This window comes from Lissotriton helveticus, chromosome 7, assembly GCF_964261635.1.
Source record: "Lissotriton helveticus chromosome 7, aLisHel1.1, whole genome shotgun sequence".
Taxonomy (NCBI): domain Eukaryota; kingdom Metazoa; phylum Chordata; class Amphibia; order Caudata; family Salamandridae; genus Lissotriton; species Lissotriton helveticus.
The window spans coordinates 815,943,136-815,965,923 of record NC_136068.1 but is presented as its reverse complement, the minus strand read 5'-3'; the positions used below and the strand labels follow the sequence as shown (position 1 = coordinate 815,965,923).

The window sequence follows — 22,788 nt, the reverse complement described above, 5'->3', positions numbered from 1 at the left end:
TGCGCTCTATAAACCCCTGATTGATTGATTGATTGATCCTTCCCACCCTGAGACAGCTTCTGGCTATGGGCGGCATCTAGCAATCCAAGAGTGCACTATTCTGCCAACTCCCGAGATGTCTGAACCCTTCCTTTGATGTTAGGAACTTGATAGCCCACACTAGAGGTGTGGCTATCTGTGGCCTACATGCATACTAAAAAACTGGTTTGGACACTGGTCTCCCCTCTCTGTTTCCGTCACCAGCTTGTCTATCTGAACAAAGGGGCAACTCTTCAAGAATGTGGTCGCCATTTGCCCACCAAAGATCGGTTCACCTTTGAAGCTTGCCTTCTAGGCTGACATCCCGAGTGGCTTCCTGCAAGGGGTGGTAACACCTTTCCTTAGAGCTGGCTTCTATTGTTCATGAACCTGAAAGACATTCACACTACTCCCCAAGAGGGCAGAAGGCTGCCTGGTGGTCAACAGCTGTGTGATGCCACTGGAAAAACTGGGCAACAGAGTGCCAACTTTCCAAAAGTTGCCTTTCCTTAAAAGCGACATTACTTAGGACACTGACTTGGGCATCAAATACCCATTTTAGTAGCCCCATTCAGAAGTTAGCCGGAGTGAGGGGTCAGCCAGTAACACTGTGTTAGTCAATGGGGCTACTAACTTTTCCACAGCAACAACAACAGTTTGTAAGTTTCACTGTCAGGACATGTTAAAAATATATGTCCTACTCAATAATATACAGCACCCTGCCTCAGGGCTTGATAGGCCTTCTTTAGGGCAGACTTACATATATTGTTGAGGGAAGTGGGGGCTTTACCATTGGTTTAAATGACTAAGTCGAAATAGCCACTGCAGGATGCAGTGGCAGTACTTTGTCATCCACAGGATAGCACAACCTGTGCTGAAACCCTTGTGGGACACTTCATCTTACATGCCCTGGGTACCATTGGTACCATATACTAGAGACATATAAGTAAGCCAGCCTGTGCCAATTGGGGGTAGCCAATTCAACATACATTTTTGTACGGGGTTAGAACACTGGCACTGAGGTCTGATTAGAATGCCTCAGTGCACTCTGCATCGAAAACCAGAAGCATCAGCCCAAAACATAGGGGTGATCACACAAAAAGAGGCATTTCTTTACAGCTCCCCTTTGAAGTTTGGCGGGGAAGTCCCTGGCAGTGATGTCAGCTAGGGGTGGAGGTGAGGCTCTCCTGTGGAGATGTGCACAGAGACCTTTTGACAGCACCATCTTGGTTTAACCCAGCATGCTGTGCAGGAAGGTTGGGACAAGGTGAAGGGTTAATGTGGCAGCCTAGCATTGGTCGGGGGCACCTGCTATCAAGAACTTTCCCCCCCATTCAAAAGCTATTGTACAAGGGAGAACAAGATTTTGAACCTGGAATGCGACACTGGCAACACCATCAAAAGCTGGGAAGGCAAGCCCCCTGATGCCCTAATGGACGGAGTCTGTACAAAAGGGGGTGGTAATGGACGGAGCATCTGAACCAATCAAACACTCACACCCAGTCAAAAGATCTGGGTTTAATCCATCACCATTCTTTAGCCCACTCTGCCACCCCAGTTCAGACATGGCTATATGCAAATCAGTCTGACCCTATGCCTCATGGGAACAGTCCAGCCCGAACTGCCAAGCCATGCCTTCCCTGGACCGGAAACAAGCTTCCGAGGACCGGTTTCTGGCATTACAGCCGTCTTCAGCCCGGCTTGCTTGAATCCAGTGGCAAAGTGAGCTAGGGACTCACGTCTGAGCATACCCTGCCACACTTATGGTGGCCAAAAGCGGTACAAAAGGGGGTGGTAATGGACGGAGCATCTGAACCAATCAAACACTCACACCCAGTCAAAAGATCTGGGTTTAATCCATCACCGTTCTTTAGCCCACTCTGCCACCCCAGTTCAGACATGGCTATATGCAGATCTACAAAACTAATAACCCAATTTCTTTAACCCTCCCATCCTAGACACGTCTTGAAGTGAAACATTATGCAGTATATTGCCACCATTCCCTCTCTGGTGAAGCAGAGCACTTCCAGCTAATGAATTTCAGCCCAAGAGACAAAACCAAGACTGATTGATTTAATTGTTCAAGATGTATAAGGTACAAAAATAACCCAAGCATTCAGGCTCCGGGAGAATGAGCTGATAGATCAGAGTTGGTCAGTTGGTTTTTCCAAGAACCAGATTTTCATGTTCAAACTAAAAGACATTAGGTAAAATATGTTTTTAATATTCTGGGGCGGCTATTTCTCAATGGCAGATTCACAAATTTAGAAACTTTGGGTAAATAGGGGTAAATTTGTGGAAGGCAAATGTTCAAATACAGAGATGTTTGGTAATTTGAAAATGTGGACTGAAATGATAATAAAAGACTTTAGACCGAGGTATTTACGTATCAGGGACAGCACTTTAAATTGACATTGCTTCTTGACCGCTAGCCGGTGCAGCTCCTCAAGCTCTGTTTTTCATAAGGTCCTGATCTCCAAAGGTGAGTCCAGCCTTGAAGGAGAATGATGACGTTTTTTCAGTAGTTTTGCATAGAGCGTTTTTGCAGTAACCAAGTTTTAAGTTACTATGGCTTGCTTATGGAGATCAATTAACGGTTTTAGCCTCCAGTTAGAAGTGATCTTGCATTCAACCACTAGTCCTGGAAACAAAACTATAGTTGGTCCGGGTGAAACAAGACCTTATGAACATTAAATGGTGAGGAAGTGGAGGTGGTAGCAGGGTTCATGGTATACAGTGGTGTCCTTCACGCAGCCCACACATGATGATTAACATACTGTGCTCAAGAAGATGCTCCAAGAATTACTCCAGTGTGAAGCACCCATGCTTGCAATGATTTGCTAGTGCTGGATGGCACTGATCCCAGGAACTGAGCACTCTGTGCGTCCTGCATTATTTTCAACACAAATCGGACATAGATGATGGAGTGTAAACCGGTACATAGGTCAAATAAACCTATACATATTTGTCAGGATCCCAAAAGAGCACCCTTCCAAAGCACAAATCCAGGATTCACAGCTTTTAAAGCAGGCGAACAGTTGCTGCAATTATTCCACAGAACAGTACTGAGGCACATGTAAGATCAAAAGTGGAGTAACCCCTGCAGCTGTACCATACCTGAAAAATCCCAGAGGCATGTATGCGGAGAGAACACCAACATACTGAGAAACAAGAATGAGATACAGATTCTTCCATTTTGCATTAAGAATTTGGCGCCGAATGTACAAATTCTTTTTTTGAAAAAAGGCAATTTTCAATGTACAAAGGCCTAATTTTGCGATTCTTTAACCTATTACCTAATCGTAAAGTGAGTTCGCAATTCAGTATTTGGAAGGGGCGTGTTTAGGGTGTACCTTCCTAATATCGACTCGCAGTGGCATGTGTGAATTGTTTTGCGACCGAAATGCGGTCACAAAACATTTGCATTTTACCACCTACTTTAAGTAGGTGGTAACCTATTCTCAAAAGGCCCCCTTCCCCTTTGGGAATGTTTGTAAAAACGTTTTTAAGAGCAGGCAGTGGTCCCAAGGACCATTGTCTACTCTTAAAAAATGAATAGAAAAAACTTTTCATTTTGAAACGCATCCTGTTTTCCTTTAAGGAAAATAGCCTCTGTTTCAAAAAACAAATTGTTTTATTGAAAAGCAATCACAGAAAGCGTGGTCTGCTGACCCCAGCAGTCCATCATCCCTTTGATTTTCGCAATTCCCAATAGGTCGCTATTACTGAGGTAGGTATATCTGTGACCACTGGCAATCGCAAACTGAGTTAAACACACATGTGTGCATTGCTGTTTGCAATGACCAAATAGTGAATCGCAAACATTTGCTATTTGGTAATTGCAAACACTTACCTTCGTACATCTGTCCCTTGGTCTGTAGGACATTCCTGTGGTGCAATGCAGGAGAAGGTGGGCGCCACTGCTTTTTGGTTTTACCTTTTCTAATGAATTCTGGGGCACCCACGAGAGAGCAGAACATACAATATTGTGTATCCATCGAGCAAACATAGTGGGAAAGAAAAGCTCTTACTAAACTGCTTCGTGTGCTGTCCACATCAATATCAGATTTCCCAGGTGGTTGGTTTTAAGAGGAGGACATGAAAATGGAGGGGGTGAGGGTTGGTTTCAATAGACAGTAAGGGGCAAGCGTTTTCCCCACGGTGTTGAAAAAGTACACATTATCGGTGTAATCAACCCCTCCTTTCCCGTGCAACCACATGAAAGGGCCAAACAGAACCCGCCCATTAGATCATACTAGTTCTGCATACAGGTGCAAATTCGTAGACTGTTTATGATGGCAATTTCACAGCAACAAACCAAGTGATACATTTAAAAACAGTCACTTCAGAGAAAAATAAAGGCAACACTGATTCAAACTTACCTAAAAACTGTAGCATACTACTAAAACCACTGTAAATCCAATTAAATATGAAGGACATTTTTCCAGATATGGCTAGGGATCTGAAAGAAATTAAGATTTTTCAGAATTAGATTTTTACAGATAAAAAGATGTCCTAAGCAACTGTGTTTAAAGAGATGTGCTATTCGGATCGATAGTTTTGAAATCGAGATCCCAGTAGAATATGTTTAAATAAAATGCAACAAAGTATTTTCCTGGAGGCGCTGATTACCAAAACAGAAGAAACCTTATGAAAACTAAGCACCTCAATTTTTGTTTTGAAATGGTACCCTTAAAGCAGTGGTTCCCAAACTTTTTTGACCTGTGGCTCCCTTGACGTAATTGGCAGTTGGCCGTGGCTCCCCACCATTTTTTTACCGCGCACACTTTGGGAACCACCGCAGTAGACCTTTGTACTCTCTACCATTCCTTTGTGACTCTTGGAGTTTTTCCATTTGTATCTCTTCCTTGAGTGACTTTACAACCTGTACATTTGCAATTTTTTCTATTTGTCTCTACCCTGTGTGACTTTACTACTTGTACATTTGCAATTTATTTCTGTTTATATCTCTCCCCTGTGTGACTTTATAACTTGTTCATTTGCAATTTTTTTCTGCTTGTATCTTTTATGTAACGCATGTAATCCTAAATCCTTATGTATCGCAACTGGTTCTTATGTAAAGCGCTCTGACACCTTCGGGTAATGTTCGCGCTATATAAAATCGCATTAAATAAAAATAAAAATAAAACCAAAGGGTGTACGTTCTGATATGTATCTTATTGTAGTGATTTTCCTGCTTGGTTTTAATTGCAATTACGTTTCACTGTCTCTCATGAAGCACCCTTAAACCCTAGGAACCACGTGATATATGCAAAGCGATACTCTTTTGCATCTAGTCCCGTTTTGTAAAATTGCACACACAAAAACACAATGGTCATGTCTTACGAATTCATGTAACTTTTCATTTCAGAGACAAACATGTGTGCCCAAGGAAAACCTATCTGTTCGCGCCGAGTCAGATGTGCAATCTTGTGAACGCACACGTTCAATTAATCGTGCTTCTGAAGTCGAGGAGACAAAGTCTGCACATTTTATGGGATACAGCATTTTATCTATCTCTTCCTTTAGGCAGCTGCAGTTTTAGCCATTTCGCCCGCTGCTACAGTATTACTCGGGTGCACTGTCAAGATGTCCACAGCACTCTCCGTAACCTCACCGAGCTCTTAATTGAGCCATTTAAATGCAGAGGGCGAGGGCTGGGATCATGTTCAGCACAAAGGAGGGGGAGGAATTGCGCCTGCAATTTCCATGACCTACATCCTGGGCGGCGCCCCTGGCGTCTCATCACGGCGCTCCGGGGTGCCGCGACGCACACTTTGCGAACCACCGCCTTAAAGGGAACATACACAAATCAGTGCAACATGTTGATCGTCTTCCAAATGCCATATCGCTGGTCCACTCGAATTAAAATTAAGAAATATTGATTGATAAATACAATGAAACAAACTTGCAAAAACACATATTGATCAAATAATTTTAAATGTAAAATTAAATTGGATCAAAAGGGAGAACCACGGGTACAAATAACCTTATCAGGAATATGACCTTGAGAAATCAGAACATTACGACTCAGCGAAATACATACCAGCACATTGAGCTGATCATTCAATCTCACTAAAGACATAGGGCCCGATTCACAAAAGTAATCTGAGACAAAATCCTAACTTTACGACTTTCGGTATTCAGAAAAGGGATTTAGAAGTAGTAAAGTTAGGATTCCTAACTTTACTACTCCTAAACTATGACTTTCGGTATTCACAAAAGGCATTTAGTGTAGTAAAGTTAGGAATCTTAATTTTTACTAAAGTTTGGAAATAATCTTTACCTAAAGAAACAAATTGTGTAAAGGGAAGTCACAGTTTTACAACTAAGGAGCTATTGTCTCCTACGTAAAAAACAGCTTTACATGCTTCTAATTGGGTTTCAATAGTCTTTTTTTGGGTCTTAAAATAACTCACAAATTGATTGCATCTGTCTAAAGAACTGGCAGACTGCATGAAAACCGGGAGATCTGTTAACTTCTTGATGGCCGTAAAGACTCCAGTTGTAATTTTGGTGCAGAGAAAATTTGTGGGAGCAAAATAGTAGATTTCAAGGTTTGAATGACTTGCTTACAGTTAAAATTCTGTTTTTGCCAACTTCACTTAGCCGTGGGAAATAGTCAAAACACTACTGGCGAAGTGTGAGCGAGTCAAGCATAGTTTTGCAACACTGACAAAGTCATCAAATTTCTGTCAAGAAATATTTTGCTATACATTGCTGATTGGTATACACTTGGTAAAGAGCAGCTACTTTAAACAGAATACCTCAAAAGAATGTGAACAATGTGAAAAACCAGGGCTGGTGGAGACAGGTGAATCCAGTTTGTGACGTAAATGTATTCTGAAGGTTACTGGGCTATCCACAATAAACATAATATAGTATTTTAACTGTAATGGAAAAGTTAAGATGTGTGAAAAAAGGAGAGAGTACCTACTATAGGTAACAACTACTTAGACGTTTTGGTAGAGCAGCAATACTAAACAAGAAGTTGTACAGCATTTAAATACAGCTTACAAAATCAACGAATAGTATAGGGAAAACATCAGAATACAAATGTATAATTGGTTTTACTGTCAGATATCTTTTTCAAACAAGTGGTGCATTCCTGCATGCAGGAACTGAAGTAAAGAGCAGCTGCGAAAGGTTCCTTCATAGACTCTTCGACATAGGTAATTCAATGTTAATTTGTTGATCTATTAATGGTGCATAGGCACTGAACAAGATACTGGACAAAAAGAAAGCACTTTTTGGCATGTACACAGAATACAGTAAACTATGGATTTAATGAAGGCATATAATGTAATTTGTTCACCTCAGTGTCATCTTAAGGATTTTGGTGCCCCGGGAAGACATATTTTGGGGTCCCCTGCTCGTAACAACTTTTAATTGTATTACCTATTATCTCCGGACTGAAGTTTAAATGATGTCAAATAAACTTTCAGAAACTGGGTTTACACAAAAATATCTGAAATATGTCTTTCTGGGGGCTACAAAAATCATTAACTTTTCACTGACTGAGTTAAACACAGAGGTAGCCAAAGTGAGGGGGAGAGGCTGAGTTACAGAAATAGACAGAGGTGAGCAAGGGCGAAAATAAGTTTACTTCCACAGGGGGGGGGGGCTTAAAAAACGGGGCCCTGGGCAATTGACCACTTTGCCCATGCCTCAAAAGGTGTCTTGTTCACCTGAAATAAATTCCACTCCAAACATACATTTTAAGCAAAACTAAGAGAACTGGCGGCCTGATTGAGTGTATACAAATAAGAGAAAACTTGTCCTAACAAGGAGCCATGTAAGAGACAATAATGTAGAAACATACCAAGGTTCAGTAGTACCAGCAACAAGAGACGAGATGGTGAGAGACACGACTTTGCTTCTCAGCACTTGTTGCAGGCGACTAATTTAGTGCCTGGTCTGTCCCTAGAATACAGCACCGGACGGGAATGTCGAGTGCACCCCAGCTGAGGTTGGGGAGCGCTCAAAGCTCATCTTTGCTATGTTGGTGAGCAGAGTTGCATCTTCTGAGAAATGGACCTCTGGACTGGAGCACAAGATGGCATTATTCAGAGTGTGGGAAACCAAGAGCTGGGAGCCTGCCTTATAGATGCAATCAAGAGAGTATCTTTGGAGCTGGCTTTACACTAAGTGGTATGAGTGAAGCCAGTGTGAGCTGTTGCAATGGAAGACCCACAGCAGCACCTGCTTACATTTCAAATTAATGGAGCTGCTCTGGACCGCGTCAATTGATTACATTATTTAAGAATACAATTTGACATAAAATTGTCATGGACAACACAAGCTGCAACAAGTGTCAGCAATGAGCCAGAATTCACTTGCCGTCTTATGATTTTCAAATAAATGCAGCAGAATATAGAGGCAACCTGCTCTTTAAGCCTACAGGATGAAACCGCAGGCTGCCTGCACATATGGGCCGCCCTATGCAGTTTCAAAAAAGTACAGAGACCACAAAAGATCCTGAATGACTTCCTCCGGCCTTTATTATCGCTTTGTCTGGGTACACCGATGGAAGCAGTAATGGCTGAGTTGGGCCTGCACAGTATAGACTCTGTGATCTACTTAAAAGCCGTACTGTTCCAGGCTTGGTTATGGAAAAATTCTGGCTCACAAAGTCTACCTAAAACATTTCTCAAGGTTTGGAGTAGCAAAGACCACATGTCTCAAACCGTAAAAAAGAAACAGGGAGTGACTACTTCTGGGAAAATCCAAAATCAATGACTAGATCAAGTTCTGCAATAATTAAAAGATTTTACTGGGAGCAGATCCTGATAAAAGGCAACAAACGTGCAGGTACCAGGTAGTCAGCTAACGCAGTACTTAAGCACCAAGGCCCGAGCTTTTGGGAAACATACCTGGACTGTATACACCCGGAGACAAAGCGGAGACTCTGCATACAATTCAGACTAGGAGTGCTTCCAGTCTTGGCCTACAAAAAAATGCTCCAGCATCAAGAACTGCCCAGGTCTTTGTAACTGTATGATAGCGGGCCACGATACTTAGTTGCATTTGGTGCTCTAAAGCACCAAAACCCTGCTGGCAAGGAGACAGCACATCGCTCCACTTTATAAAAAGCATCAAATAAGACTCTGCAGCGAGGCCATGGTTCTATGGGCTCATGTACTCATTTTCCAAATAAGAAATCATAAATTGCTAATAATAATGATTTGCAATATGTGATTTATATTTGAAATGTACTAAAATGTATTTAGTAGAAGTTGTCGCAATTTGCACACCTACTTCTACCAAATGTGTTTGCACATTGTGAACCAGCATATGTATTAATAGGTTGGGTCACAAAACACTGAATCATAGTGGGTTGCAATTCAACCTACCTCATTAAGATGAATGAGGGAGGTCGCAAATTATAACTCACTATTGTCGGCTTGAGTCACAGGCATGATTGCCAGCAGATCGCCATGTCTGTGGCTACTTTTAAATGAAGCAATCTTTTTCTTAAATGCAGTCCTTTTTCCTAAAGAAAAACCAGACGCAATATGAAGAAAAAAAGATACAATAATTTTTTAGGAGTAAGCAATGGTCCAGTGAACTATTGTCTGCTCCCAACAAATGTTTTTGTCCACCCAAACGGGAATGAGTCCCTTGAGGAACCTTTCTCATTTGTAAATATTATCACTTTGTTTGGCTTGGTGGTAAAATATTAATGTTTTGTGACCGGATTTTGGTTGCAAACATTAATATAATTTGAGGAATTGGCATTTGGAAAGTAAACCCTTTACAAATCTTTTCCAAATAATGATTCAGTATTTACTTTCAAACCCAAATTGTGATTTACAGCCAGATTAATTAACCAAAATTGCAATCGCAATAGCTGCGAATTAGCTATTGCGATCGCAATTCAATGAACCGCAATTCATAAAAAGAAAACCGACCAATTTGCGAAATCACAAAAATATTTTGCGTATTCGCAATTAAAATCGCAGAATCTAGGTGGAACCCCCTTAGCGAATCGGAATTAGCGAGACTCCAATGATTCTGCGATTACTATTGCGAAATCGCAAAATAATCGCAAATCAAATTCATGAAAAATCGTATTTAGCGAAAAACGTCAAAATCGCTATTTGAGAGGCGCAATTTAAGGAGAACCTAAACCAGGTGGTAACCATGAAGTAAAGAAAAAAGAAAAAAAAGGGCCAAACTAGCCACAGGTGTGAGCCTGACCAAACACACTTAAGGAGACACAGTAGGATCATGAGGACATTCACAATGCCAGGACTCTACATGGTGGTCAGGCGGTGAAGGCTCCAGGCTGCAGCAAGGAACAGACGCAGGATCCAGGAGCGAATTTTCCGCCAGCGGATCACACTGCTGGGCCAAACTGAGGAGGAAATCTACTCCAAGTACCGGCTGAATGGGGCAATGATTACAAATCTAATCCGGGACCTTCACCCACTGATGCAGCACCCAACAAGGAGGACCAATGCCGTGCCCACCCATGTCCAGGTCTTGGGCAGCCTGCATCTCCTGGCTTCCAGAAGCTTCCAGGGGATAGTTTCCGTTGCAGGGGGGATCTCCCAGAGCACCATGTCCCGCTGCCTGAGGAGTTTCCTGGATGCCATGTTGAGCCGCCTATACCATTACATTAAATTCCCAAGCACCCAACAGGACTTGAATCAAACCAAGCTAGAATTTTACAACGTAGCATAATTCCCACATGTAATTGGATGCATAGACTGTACCCACATCCACATGTGCCCACCCGCAGAGACAGAATACATGTACCGGAACCGCAAGTCCTACCACTCCCTGAACATCCAGATGGTGTGCAACGCAAAGACAATCATCACTGACATAGTGGCACATAGAGCACGCATGAATCCTTCATATTCCGGCACTGCGGCTTGCACACACGACTGGCCAGGGGAGACTATGGCGAAGGACACCTTCTAGGTAAGTACATGTGCCAACAAACAGTACATCGAGACCATGTAGCTGCGCATGACAGGCACTCACACTCTGCTCCTTTCATTCAGGTGACAGCGCCTATGGCCTCCGTGAGTACCTCCTCACCCCATACCTCAACCCTGCCACACCACAGCAACGGCGTTACAATGCTGCTCACATTCACACTCGGAATTGCATTGAGGGGACATTTGGACTTTTTCCGCATCGTACACAAGACTGGTGGGGCCCTCAAATACCAGCCTGAGGTCCGCTGCCGCATCGTGGCCGTGTGTGCAATACTCCACAACATCTCTGGTAGTGAGTCGGAAGGGGACAACCGCCAACCTGCAAACGTACATCATGCACGTGGGGAGAATCCTGCTGAAGGACACAGGCGCCGCAACCAAATCACAATGAACTGTTTCTAGTGCACCCATTCCCCTCACACAACACTGCACTCATGCATGACAAATGTAATAATGACATGAGTCGGATTTACGTGAGACCATAAATTCTTATTGGTTATTCACAATAATGTGGCCTTTGTTGTCCATGATTTCACATGAGAACTGTATTGTGTCATACGTCCCCATGAAGGGGTAGAGGGCTTGTTTCTTGAATCAGCATGGCCCTGCAGGCAGAGTGAAATGTGTCACTGGCGCCTCCGTCCGGACGCACCCAGTCGCCTCGTCGTGTCCTCCACAACACTGTTGGCCCGTGATGCTGCAGTGGGCCTGCTGCTGCGGCGGCGTTCAGTTACCAGCGGCAAGGACATGCTGCTGTGGCTTGAAATGCCCTCGCTGGCATCATCACCCCCCCCTGCTTCACCATGGGCAGTCGGCTGCAGACTATGCACTGCTGCTGTCACCTGTTCAAGTGCCCTGGCGACGTCCTGGCAACACTGGATCATCTGCACCTGCATTGCAAGGGACCGGCAGGAAAGTTGTGAGGTGGCATTGCCAATGATGTGATTGGACCTGGTGTAGGCTGACAGGCGGGTCAGCAGCTGGCGGTGGCGGCAGCGGGTGATATCCTGCTGGGATACCAGGATCTGGCTGTTCTCACAAACAGCTGCGGTCATGCCCTGCATGCATTCCGTGAGCTGTCCAACATTTTGCGCGGTCTTATGCAGCTGCAGGTGAATGGCTGCCAAGTGACGCGCCTGCTTCTGAAGTACCGCCAGCATGCGGCGTTCAATGGCCAGGCCAGGATCCTGTACATATACAGCCCTGCCCGCGCGTGTTGAGGCGTCACGCTGCTGGCGCGTCAGTCCGCTGGACTGCGATCTTACTGCGGCTGTGCGCCTTGTCCGCCTCCTGGCTGCTGGTGGTGTGGCCTGTACCACTGCCGTGGGTGTCAGTTGGGGTGGTTGCTGGGCACCTGTGGCTGCAGGGGTGGCCCTGTCCACATGGGGAGGTGGTGGTACTGCTGCAGGTGGCTCAGATGGTCCTGGTCGTGGTGCAGGTTGGCCCTCACCCTCGGTGTCCTCCGGGTTCTCATCTATATGTAGGGCCTCACTGTCGGTGCTGGGTTGTTCAGATGCACCTGTGATGTAAATGGGTGCATGATTAATGATATGTATCTTGCACATGAGATGTTGCTACATGCATGCAGGCTTGCTTTCCCTGACTGGCTTTTGGAATTACTTTGAATTGACAGGTCTGGTTGTGTTGGGCTATCTGGGAATTTTGGTTACACTACAACTACCACAATGCAATAAGGCATTTCAGGTGTGCATGGCCTGCATTACTGGGGTTGTCAAATAGCTAGCTCAGGAGTCATGGCATTGTTAGGGGACGGGGTCGCAGTCGCATGGCACTTACCTTGGGATTTTTGGGTGGGTCGGGACGAGTCCAGCTGGGTAACCCCCACGCAGGCTTCAGGATTCAGGGTGTCCTCCACAAGGTCTTCCAGTGGAGTGTTGGGTGTGACAGTGGGCTCTCCTCCACCGGTGGCAAGTCGCTCCCCCAGCCTCTCAACGATTCGCTCTTTTGCACACCCTCTGAGGTCGTACCACCTCTTTTTTAATTCGTCTATTGACCGCTGGGTCACCCCGACAGAATTGACCTTTGCGCGGATGCGCAGCCAGATGCGGCGCTTGTCAGCCTCAGGCACCCTCCGGGAGTCCTTGCCAAAAAGGCGAGCATGGTCCTTACAGACTCTCTCAATGAGGAACTCAAGTTCTTGCTCAGAAAATGTTATCTTCCTCTTCCTTCCTGGGGCACTGCTCCCTGCTGCTTCCTGGGAAATTTTGAAGGTTGTTAATGTCCTGCTGTGGTGCTGCAAGTTGTCTGTAGTGGAGCTCTGGCCAGTACTGCTTCCACTTTCAGGCTCAGTGATCTGAATGAGGGAGGGAACAGCCTACTTCCTGGTTGTGATGTCATCAATGGGCTCGAAATGCGACTTCCCATTTTTGCGATCTCGCAGTTAGCGAGATCGCAAAATGCGATTTCGGTAATTGAGAGATCGCAATTTCAACATGGAAAACGGTCGATTCTGCGAATTTTATGCGATTGTGGCAAAATCGCAATCGGCAATTGTGGCCCATTGCGATTCCCTTTTTTTAATCGCATTTCTTCATGAATGCCATTCTGCGAATTCTAAATTGCGATTCGGTAATTATCGCAATTTGGAATTCGCAGAATGTAGCCTTGATGAATCTGGGGGTTAGTAACAAGTTACCGGATCGCAATTTGAGTTTTGTACATTTAAAAATGGCATTTTGCGGACACAAAGGCTCCGATGTGACCACTGAAAAGTTAAGATTGCCTGGAACATGAGTCCATATGTTACCAAGTAGATTTGGGAGCTATTTCCAATGCAGTTACCTCTCGGCTTGGAATGCAACCATACTTGGCTCTTCTTAATGTAACTTTTTAAAGTAACTTAACACTTCTTAACCTTTATTACATGTGAGCGATGATTTGCATTGTAGCCCATTTAATCAATTGTTCTATGTGGACTGTTTTATTTGTATGGCTTTCTAGCTGTAAGGATGCACTTTAAACAGAGTTACACAAGATCGTGACACTTCAGGATTGAGAGGTGGAGAGCAAGTCCCTGTCGGCGGTGATTGCAGAGCGAGTATGCGGCATCTCATCACAAAAGGGGAGTTCAATGCCATTGAGGTCTGCCTAGTAGTCTGTCCAGTGGATATGCACAATGCAGGTGGGGATTGGGTGGGTGGCGTTGGTAAACTGATAAAGATGCCAGAACTTTGGGATAACCAGGCCCTCTGAAAGATCAGTTGTAAACGTGAAGGCACTGATGAAAAGACAGAGACAGTTGTCTGATGAACCCCCAGTTGTGATTGCTCTATGTGGGTCTTAAAAGGGGCAACAAAAGATACCCAAGAAGGGAAATATGTCCTTAATTTCTTTGGAGTGCAGGCTTGGCCCTAGCTTACAACGGCACAACCATTGCAGACTACTTCATCACATCATGGTGGGCAACTGTCTGGGGCCACAGGGAGTCCTGAGAGAATTAACCTGAAAACATACAAAAAGAGCACTCCCTCAAAGAAGCATAGAGATAGAAAAATTAACCAGGAAGTTGATGCTGCGCTACACCTTTTTCTTTTGTGCGACTGATGGACTGGGAGCGGTGTTAATCCCTTAGCGGATTTTGTTACTCCTTACTGGACCTGTTTTTCTTAAAAGTACTCTAAATGGCAATTTCAGTATGGACTTGTAGAACCCACTTGGCCCTACAATGACGTCAGACATGAAAGGCTTAAACCTTGAAGGTTTCTTTTCAACAATAAGACATAGGGAAATTGAGTAGTGTAGTCAAAATTAATCAATAAATCAGAGTGCATGGCTCAATTAAAGAACAGAAACAATCAACCTTGACCTTGGCTCTAAAGTTCATTCCATCCAAGAAACAAAGGATTAATGTACTATGGATCAAGAGGATTCAGAGTACATTTCCAAGAAAAACAGGAGAATTTGGAACAAAGGGCACATTGGAACAGTATCTGGATAAGTTGGGTCCCCAAATGTTCAGAAGGTGGAAATATCAAGACTTCTGCACAAGAAATGTTTTATGCCATCTTGAAGACCGGAAATGGTACCCCATTTCAAACAAATAGGGCACATTGAGTGGCAGATTTTTTCATCAAGAACACACTACCCCCGGAGGATTTAGCTCATATAAAAACACTTTGAGGAAAAATAATGAGTTACTGCCTAGTGGAGAGGCAATATCTTATAATGGAACCTTACTACAAAATTTCCCGGACTTGTCAATGATCACCTTACAGAAAAGAAACGTCTTTCAACCCCTAACATATTTTTTATAACTGAAAGTGTGATGTACAGGTGTGGCCACGCATTTAGACTCCCCTTCCTATGGAACTAGAGCCAATGGTCAACAGAATCCCCCAGGATGGGTCTAGGAAAATACCAAACAACTAAAGAAAGAGAGGATATAACTTTTTCAGAATGAAGCCGTGAATGGACGAGAGTGGAATAAAAAGGAAGTGGACAGACACCAAACAAATAAAGAAATTCTGGTGGAGGGAAGAGAACAAACCAAGCAATTTCAATTAAATCTGACTGTTCCATGGCCCAGCACCGACAACATTAAAAAGACAGAGAGATTTCCAACACGTACACAGATTTTTCCCAAAAATAAGACATGCAGCATCAGTGGGGTGATCCATTTTGCCTATTCTGTTTTTTGGGAAAACTCGAAGCACAATGTCAATACCCCTAAGGAAGTAAGGCATATCCTAGCTATCACAACTGAGTAGCCAAGGTAGGGGTATCCGCTGCTTTAATCCACCATGGAGCATCATCAGAAGGCAGTGAGAAAGCCAAGTCCAAGGCACTAAAGAGGTGGAGATGCTTTGGGGGCTGAACCAGGCAGGGTGACGAAGTGTACTCCAGGGAGGGCAACTGGACTGGACGAAGATACTTGCACCAAGGAAGGTAACATAAGAACAAATGCAAAGGGTTTTTCAGGAGGTACATAGGATTCGAGGGAGAGACTCAACTAACTACTCTGGTAACCTAAAGATGAGCCCACGATGATTGTGATAACGTTTCTCAACTTTGCTTGTTGGTTCTGGACATGGGAATAGAAAGGTTACCAAGGTGGGTGGGCTAAGGGACACGCATAAAACGGAGGTATGCAACACTCAAGAATCTCAATAGTTTGGGAGAATTCTGAGGTGGAGAATGCTCAAGTACCCTAAACACAAGACAGCCTATTGAATCTCTCAAAGTTGTCAAGAGGAGACTGTCACAGGGGAGGGCGGAGCACAACGGGGAGAGATAAACAGAGAGGGGAGTCAGGCACGGAGGTCACCACATAATTCAGGGCCCCAGCACAACCACAGTGAAGCTAATTAGCTGGAACATAAAAAGTCAAAATCTCTCAGCAAAGAGGCGAGCCACCATTAATTTACAAAAGGAGAACCGGAGAGAGAGGTGTCTTCTAGAGGAGACGCACCTCCCAAGGGAGGAGTGGTACTGAATGAAGTCCAGGTTCTTTCAGACACAAAACTTCTCCAAACACACAATAAAGTTAGTGGAGGTAGTCGTCTTCTGAAGTAGACGTTTTAAGAGTCAGATAATAAAATCAGCATCTGATAAAGCTGGGTGATGGCTGGCGATAGCAACACAACTGGACAACAACATGTACACCATAGCCATGATCTATGTTGCTAACTTAAGGCAGGAATCCTTCCTCAAAATGGCTTTATCGTAGATACCTGAACTTGCCATAGGTGAGCTAGTGTTAGTAGGGAGAGAAATTAACCTGGTCATTGGCAGCCACACAGATAGATCTCATCAAAGATATAACAGCGGGGGAGAGGCCAGGGTCAACCTCTGAGACTGACTAGGGGATACGGGTCTATCAGATGTGTGGAGGCATATATGTAATGGGGAACACACGTACTATTCTCGCTCCCATTTAACATATGCCATTTCCCCCTTTTTAGTGGATACAAATCGAATCCCCCATACCACACATGTGTTCGTAGGGTACATATCCCTTTCCAACCATGCACCTCTCTCCCTCTCACACCGAACCCCATATACAACCAGTAGGGTTTGCACCTGGAGACTCAATTACCTCTTGTCACATGATCCAGCTGTACAAGATGAGGTGCAGACAGCCATGGATGACTATCTATACTACAGCGATAACCCAGACACATCAAGAGCTACTGTTCAGGACACACTTAAGGCAGTTATGTGGGGCATATTCATCTTGGAAGCCTCAAAAGTAGAAAGGAAGTGGGGTATCATTCGAATCTCAGTTAGCAAACTCAGCATGGGAGCACACACGCACATCCTCAAGCAAAGTGTAGCCTGGTATCCTGGTGATGCGTGCCCAATTTAAAACCCTGGAACTAGACAAGGCAGAATATAATCTTCTGAAAATTAAACAAAAGTATTACTCATCCAGCAATAAGGCTGCCAAGTGTCCAGCTTTTCAATTACAGGCCAAAGTCTACCAGGAGAGAGTTAAAGTGATAACCACCATTGAGGGCCTTATTTATGAGGCCTAGTGACACTTTTACGCTGTTGTTGCGACAATTTTTGTGACGCACTGGAGGATAAAAAATGTGCCACATTGCACCCTATTTACAAAGTGACGCATCTAAGCAGATGCGTCACTCTGTAAAGTTCTGCCCTACATTATACCTGCGTCAGGTATAATGTATGTAGGGTGGGCGTTCCCCTGCAAAAAGCCCCGTAGAAGTGGCGCAGTGAAATCTATCAGATTTCATTGCGTCACTTCTAGGACGCTACTGCATTAATATCTTACACCTGCCTCACAGCAGGCATAAGACTAATGCAGGCCCTTTCACGTGGGGCTTACCCCATGTGAAATGTCACATTGCTGGAGTTGCCTCTGTTTTCAGACACACCCCAGAAATACGTCACTTTTGCACTGACAGATACGTCAGTAATACTGATGTACCTTTCTTTCCTTGCGACACCATGTATCATACAGTAAATATAACGCATCTATCATGTCGCAAGGAGGGCGCAGTGAAAACAGTTGCATCGGTTTTCAGTTAGCGATGCAACAGTTTTCTTAAATGAAGCCCTGAGTGTCAAAAGGCCAGAAAAGATAGAGGGTTGGTAATACATGACTTTCAGCACTTTATCGATCACTATATTCTAAGGACAAGTTGTCTTCCTTGTATGTGGGCTCATACGATTGCTCACACTTTAGACAGCTATTAAACAGGGAACAAGAGGATAGCCTCCATAACATTAGAATAGGTGATCATACTGATTAAAAACTTACGATGAGGAGGGCACTAGGCCCGGATGGGTACCCGGCCATCTTATACAAAATGTATTGTCCTAAACTGGCTCCATGTTAACAAGGGTCTTTGATGACTTTGGCTTGAGAGGGAGGTGACACCCTCAATGTGAGAAGCTATATTATCGTATTGCCCAAGCCCGGAAGGGACCCATTCTTATGCTTTTCAGATAGGCCAATTTCTTTATTGAACTTAGACTTCGACTATTAATATGCATTCAAGTTATGCTATTGGATCCTTTCTACCAGATATCACACCCACTGACCAATCAGGCTTTATCCCAGACCGTCAATGCGGTGAAAACACTAAAAAAAAAATCCACTTATAGGTGTGGGTCCAGGGAAGCTCAACTCACACAATGTACAGGGTAACAGGATGAAAGGATGTGGGATAAAGTGAGGGACTACTTGTTTGCACAAGAATCCTCACTCACCGTAGGGTGACATGCTTCATCATAGGGTCCCCTCCACACACTGGGACCGCAAGGTACCCAGTGTGGGCTACGACTTTCCTGTAGGAAAGGAGCAGGGTTGTTCTATAGCACAAAAGAAATAATACTTTCGGGGCAGAGTGCTAAAAAAATAGCGTTCTAAAATGATCTCATTAGGAGCAAGCAACTTTATTTCTATGCCCTGAGGAATAGAGCATAAAAACACAGTGAAACAGGGATATGGATGTTTACCCTGTATTAGGCCAACATGTTTCTGCCGTATATGACTGAAATGTTCAGGGCATTCTTCGGGACCAAGGTATTAAGTCGCTCTGCTATTTATAAAAAATGTGCAAAGAAATATATAATATCTCTACAATATCGTTATCCAGAGAAGCTGACATAATGCCTTTCTTCGATCATTTAACACCAAAAAGGCAATTGACAAAGTAGATTTGTCATTCACGTCCCAAGCAGCGGGGTTTGTTCAATGCTTTTGTACTTGGGCTATGGCAAGCTATGTCTCACACTGAGCTAGCATAAGGGTGAATAGCATCAAATCCTCATCAATAACAATTTAGAGAGGGACAAGGCAGAGATGCCCACTCTCTCCACTCCTATTGGCAACCCACAGGACTGGCTAAAGCCATCTAGATCAGAGCAGAAATCAGGGGGATCGAGTAGAGGAAGTAGAATTTTAAACTCACTATTTTCGCTGACCCGGTGTCGTCCCTGCCATCTTTGCTGGAGGAGCTGGACATATATCAGAAAGTGTTGGGCTTTAAAATAAACAAAACAAATCCATAGGCTTTCCTCCTTAATAAAAAGCCACAACATAAAGACAAACTGAGCAGGCTAATCCCTTTAAAATGGGACACTATGCCGGTGATGTACCCTGGTATACAGTTATGCCACACCACTGCACAAATAATGAATGCAACTACTCCCGGATCTTAGGGGATACTAAGCAATAACTGTAGGGGTGTGGATCAACATATTTCCTCTCACTCGATAGGGTGGCCTTACCATAAATTAACATAATGCCTAAGATTCCTTATCTATTTCAAATTATACCTCTGGCAGTGCCGAGCAGGATATAAAAACAGCTCAAAGCTACTATTAACAATTTCATGTGGCAAGCTGAGAAACAGAAAGTGGCCAATAAATTACTGTAAAGGCTGACAGTTCAAGGAGGGGTAGTTAGCCCACATGTCTAGACATACTATTGCACCACCCAACTCCAATTCCTGGCGAAGTGGAGGAGGGTGGAAACCTCTAAGCAGTGGTACTACACTGGCCACTCCCCTTTTGCATATCCCAAAGATAAGCGGTAATCAGCTAAACTGGCCGGGGGTGCAATTGGCACCAGTGACAATGTCCATGTTAGCAATTTGGGACATCATGCTGGGATTGACCACTTTTAATTGGCCATTCACCTCAAGCTGCTGTCATACAGATTTTTTCACCAGCAATGGAAAAACACAGCTGTCAGAGCTGGAGGGACAAAATATACATCATGGTGATAATCTATTTGCTATTGGGCAAATCAAATACTTAGAGGACTTCACAAGGCAGTATAATCTACCCAAGGCGGAAAGGTTCACATACTTACAAGCTCATCACTGGGTGTTTCATCCTGCAGTCAAATCAGGAGCTATAAGATCACTTACTCCGTTAAAAAATGGGTAAGGATAGTTCACATGGCTGCCGTATAATCTCAATTCTAAAACTTCTTGAGGTAAAAGGGCGGGCAAGTTTCTACGGTTGGGATGTTTTTAAGGTTTACATTAACCCATGTGACTGGCCTTCACTGCTCCTTGCATGCCGGAAGGATAAAGGCAATTACATACGTATTCCATAATCAATAAAAAAATATATAAACCATAAAATATTTCTGCTCATTCAAAGGTGCAAGAGATGGCTAAAACTTATTATTTGTTATCCCATTTAAATGCAAGGTGTCATTGCATAGGCTCTAAAGCAGGCAGGTTACTGAATAGGCTTGAATAGAGACTGGAGATTCTAATAACTGGCCATAGTTGTGTAGGCCATAAAGAGCCCTAAATTGTAAAGGCCAGGGGCCGGGAGGCGTTCTCTGCAGGAGTTTATGGAATTTTTGGCCTATTATTTTTAGGAACCCTCGCAGAACTAATGAATACATTTCTCTCTCGGAGGCTCCTGCACTGCCCATGGATGAAGCTTATATAACTCTCATATACAAGTAAGGAAAAGAACCCACACTTTGTCAAACATGTCAATCTATATCCTTGCTCACCTAAGATGATATGTTCATCTCTGAAAACAGTAGCCTGAGGTTGGAAGATTTGAGGACATTTCACCACGGGGTAAATGCCAACACACTCTTGACGCTGTTTTTTGTCCCGCAGTGATCAACATTTTTATTTTATTTTTTGCGGGGATGCCCCCACTCCAGTTCCCATCCTGTTCATGGGCATTATGCCACCTCCAATTGCAATGCTGTTTAATTGGGTGCTACAATGCAGGTGGCGAAATGTCCAATGCAAAAAAAAAGTGGCAGAGAGTCCGCATACCAGGTTATATGATCTTTTTCTGGATTTGATACACCTAAATCAGTTGGGGTTTACCTAAGGTAGAGAAACAAGGTATAGTACTAAAACTATTTTACAGGCTGTTGACATAAGCCAGAGAAGCACTAAGGTAACCATTTCTTTAGATGCCAACATTTGACAGGGTGGAATGGGTACTTCTCGTGAACTCAGTAGGAAAGGCAGGATTTGTAAATATATTATTACGGGGGTGTTTGTAAATTATCAGATATCAGAGACAAAAGTGTCTGTCATTGGCAGACTTACAGAGACGATCTGCATTGAAAGGGGTAGCCCGCTGCCCCTCATATTGTTTGCTTATGTCCAAAATCCACTTTACAAAGATTAAGAAATATCTCAAACGTACAAGGGGTGAAATCGTTGGGCTGAAAGTGACTTAGGTTATTTGGGAACGGTAGTGACCAAAAAATATACTGGTAACCTCAATCAGACATGTGAGAAGAGTAATGCATCAAGTTAAAATTGACCTCCTCAATATGCATAGCTATAATATTCCCTGGGTTGGAAAAATATCAGAGGTGAGAATGACAGTAATACCTAGAATTCTCTACCTGTTCCCTATATTACCGCTTGCCATCCCAAGGGTCGATATCCAGAAGTTGCAAGACCTGTGCTCGAACTATAAGTGGCAGTTAAAGAGAACACATATTGGTTAGAAACAAAGGACATGTAAACCCCAGGAGGAAGGCCTAGGCCTACCCCATCTACTCAGATATTACCGACCATCACAATTTCGGTTCTTGTTGGAATTGTTCCCTACAGAAAAAAGGCAAAAAGAACAGTACCAAATAGATCAAACATACTCTCAGTTAGAGCCCTGTGCAAGGATGCTTAGCAGTCCAGGTTTCAGACGGAAATGTGTTGTAGCTCTACTGAGCCGAGGACCGCTCTAGAAGTGTGGAATGGAATACCACACCCTTCAAGTCATTTTTAGGAAACACTGACTTTTTCCAGGGATTGAATTACCAAGTCTTCCAAGCTTGGAGACGGATGGATGTGTGGTAGTGGGGAATCTCTTTAGAAAAGGTGCTATTAAATTGTTCACACAAATCAAGGAAGAATTCAGTCTCTGGAACGACAAGAGATATCGTTACCTAAAATTGTGCCCCTGTGGATGCATCCTGGAGTCAGAAGGGGAGAGCTCAGTCTCTGACACCCTTTGGAAAATTGATAAAAACTCACAAAAGCGCAGCCACAGCCAGTATCTGTAGAATTTTAACGTAGCCAGGCAGCGAGGAGTGATTACCTTTCCAAAATCAATGGATAGAAGAAATGGAAGTCATCATGAAAAGAAACAATGCGAACAATGACAGCAGAAACCAACAAGTATGTCTTAGCTTGACTGTGTGCTGAAGAAATTGTGAGGAGAGGCATGGACAGGGAGAAAAGACACAGGTGAATCCATTTTGGATAAAATGGCTGACAGGCACTGCTTGAAGTCTAGTTAACAAAGGTTAGGAAAACAAAACCTTTGATTTTTATAGAAAACTAATTTCAAAGTAATATGCACGATATTAACGTATACATGTATAGATGAGTGT

The 22,788-nt window shown here is 43.7% G+C and overlaps 1 protein-coding gene across 2 annotated transcripts in view; it reads right to left on the bottom strand.

Moving 5' to 3' along the window:
• LOC144769233 (small COPII coat GTPase SAR1B-like) overlaps positions 1-22,788 on the bottom strand; it is a 382,034-nt gene that overhangs the window by 193,203 nt on the left and 166,043 nt on the right. Inside the window, exons 1-2 of one of the 2 annotated variants that reach the window (XM_078653275.1) lie at positions 15,287-15,305; positions 4,401-4,482 (exon numbers count right to left, since the gene is read on the bottom strand). In XM_078653275.1, coding sequence (XP_078509401.1) covers positions 4,401-4,458 — 58 coding nt within the window. In that variant the 5' untranslated portion in view covers positions 4,459-4,482; positions 15,287-15,305. Of the gene's footprint in view, positions 1-4,400; positions 4,483-15,286; positions 15,306-22,788 lie in introns of those variants that run through there. The other variant, XM_078653274.1, reaches the window with a different exon arrangement.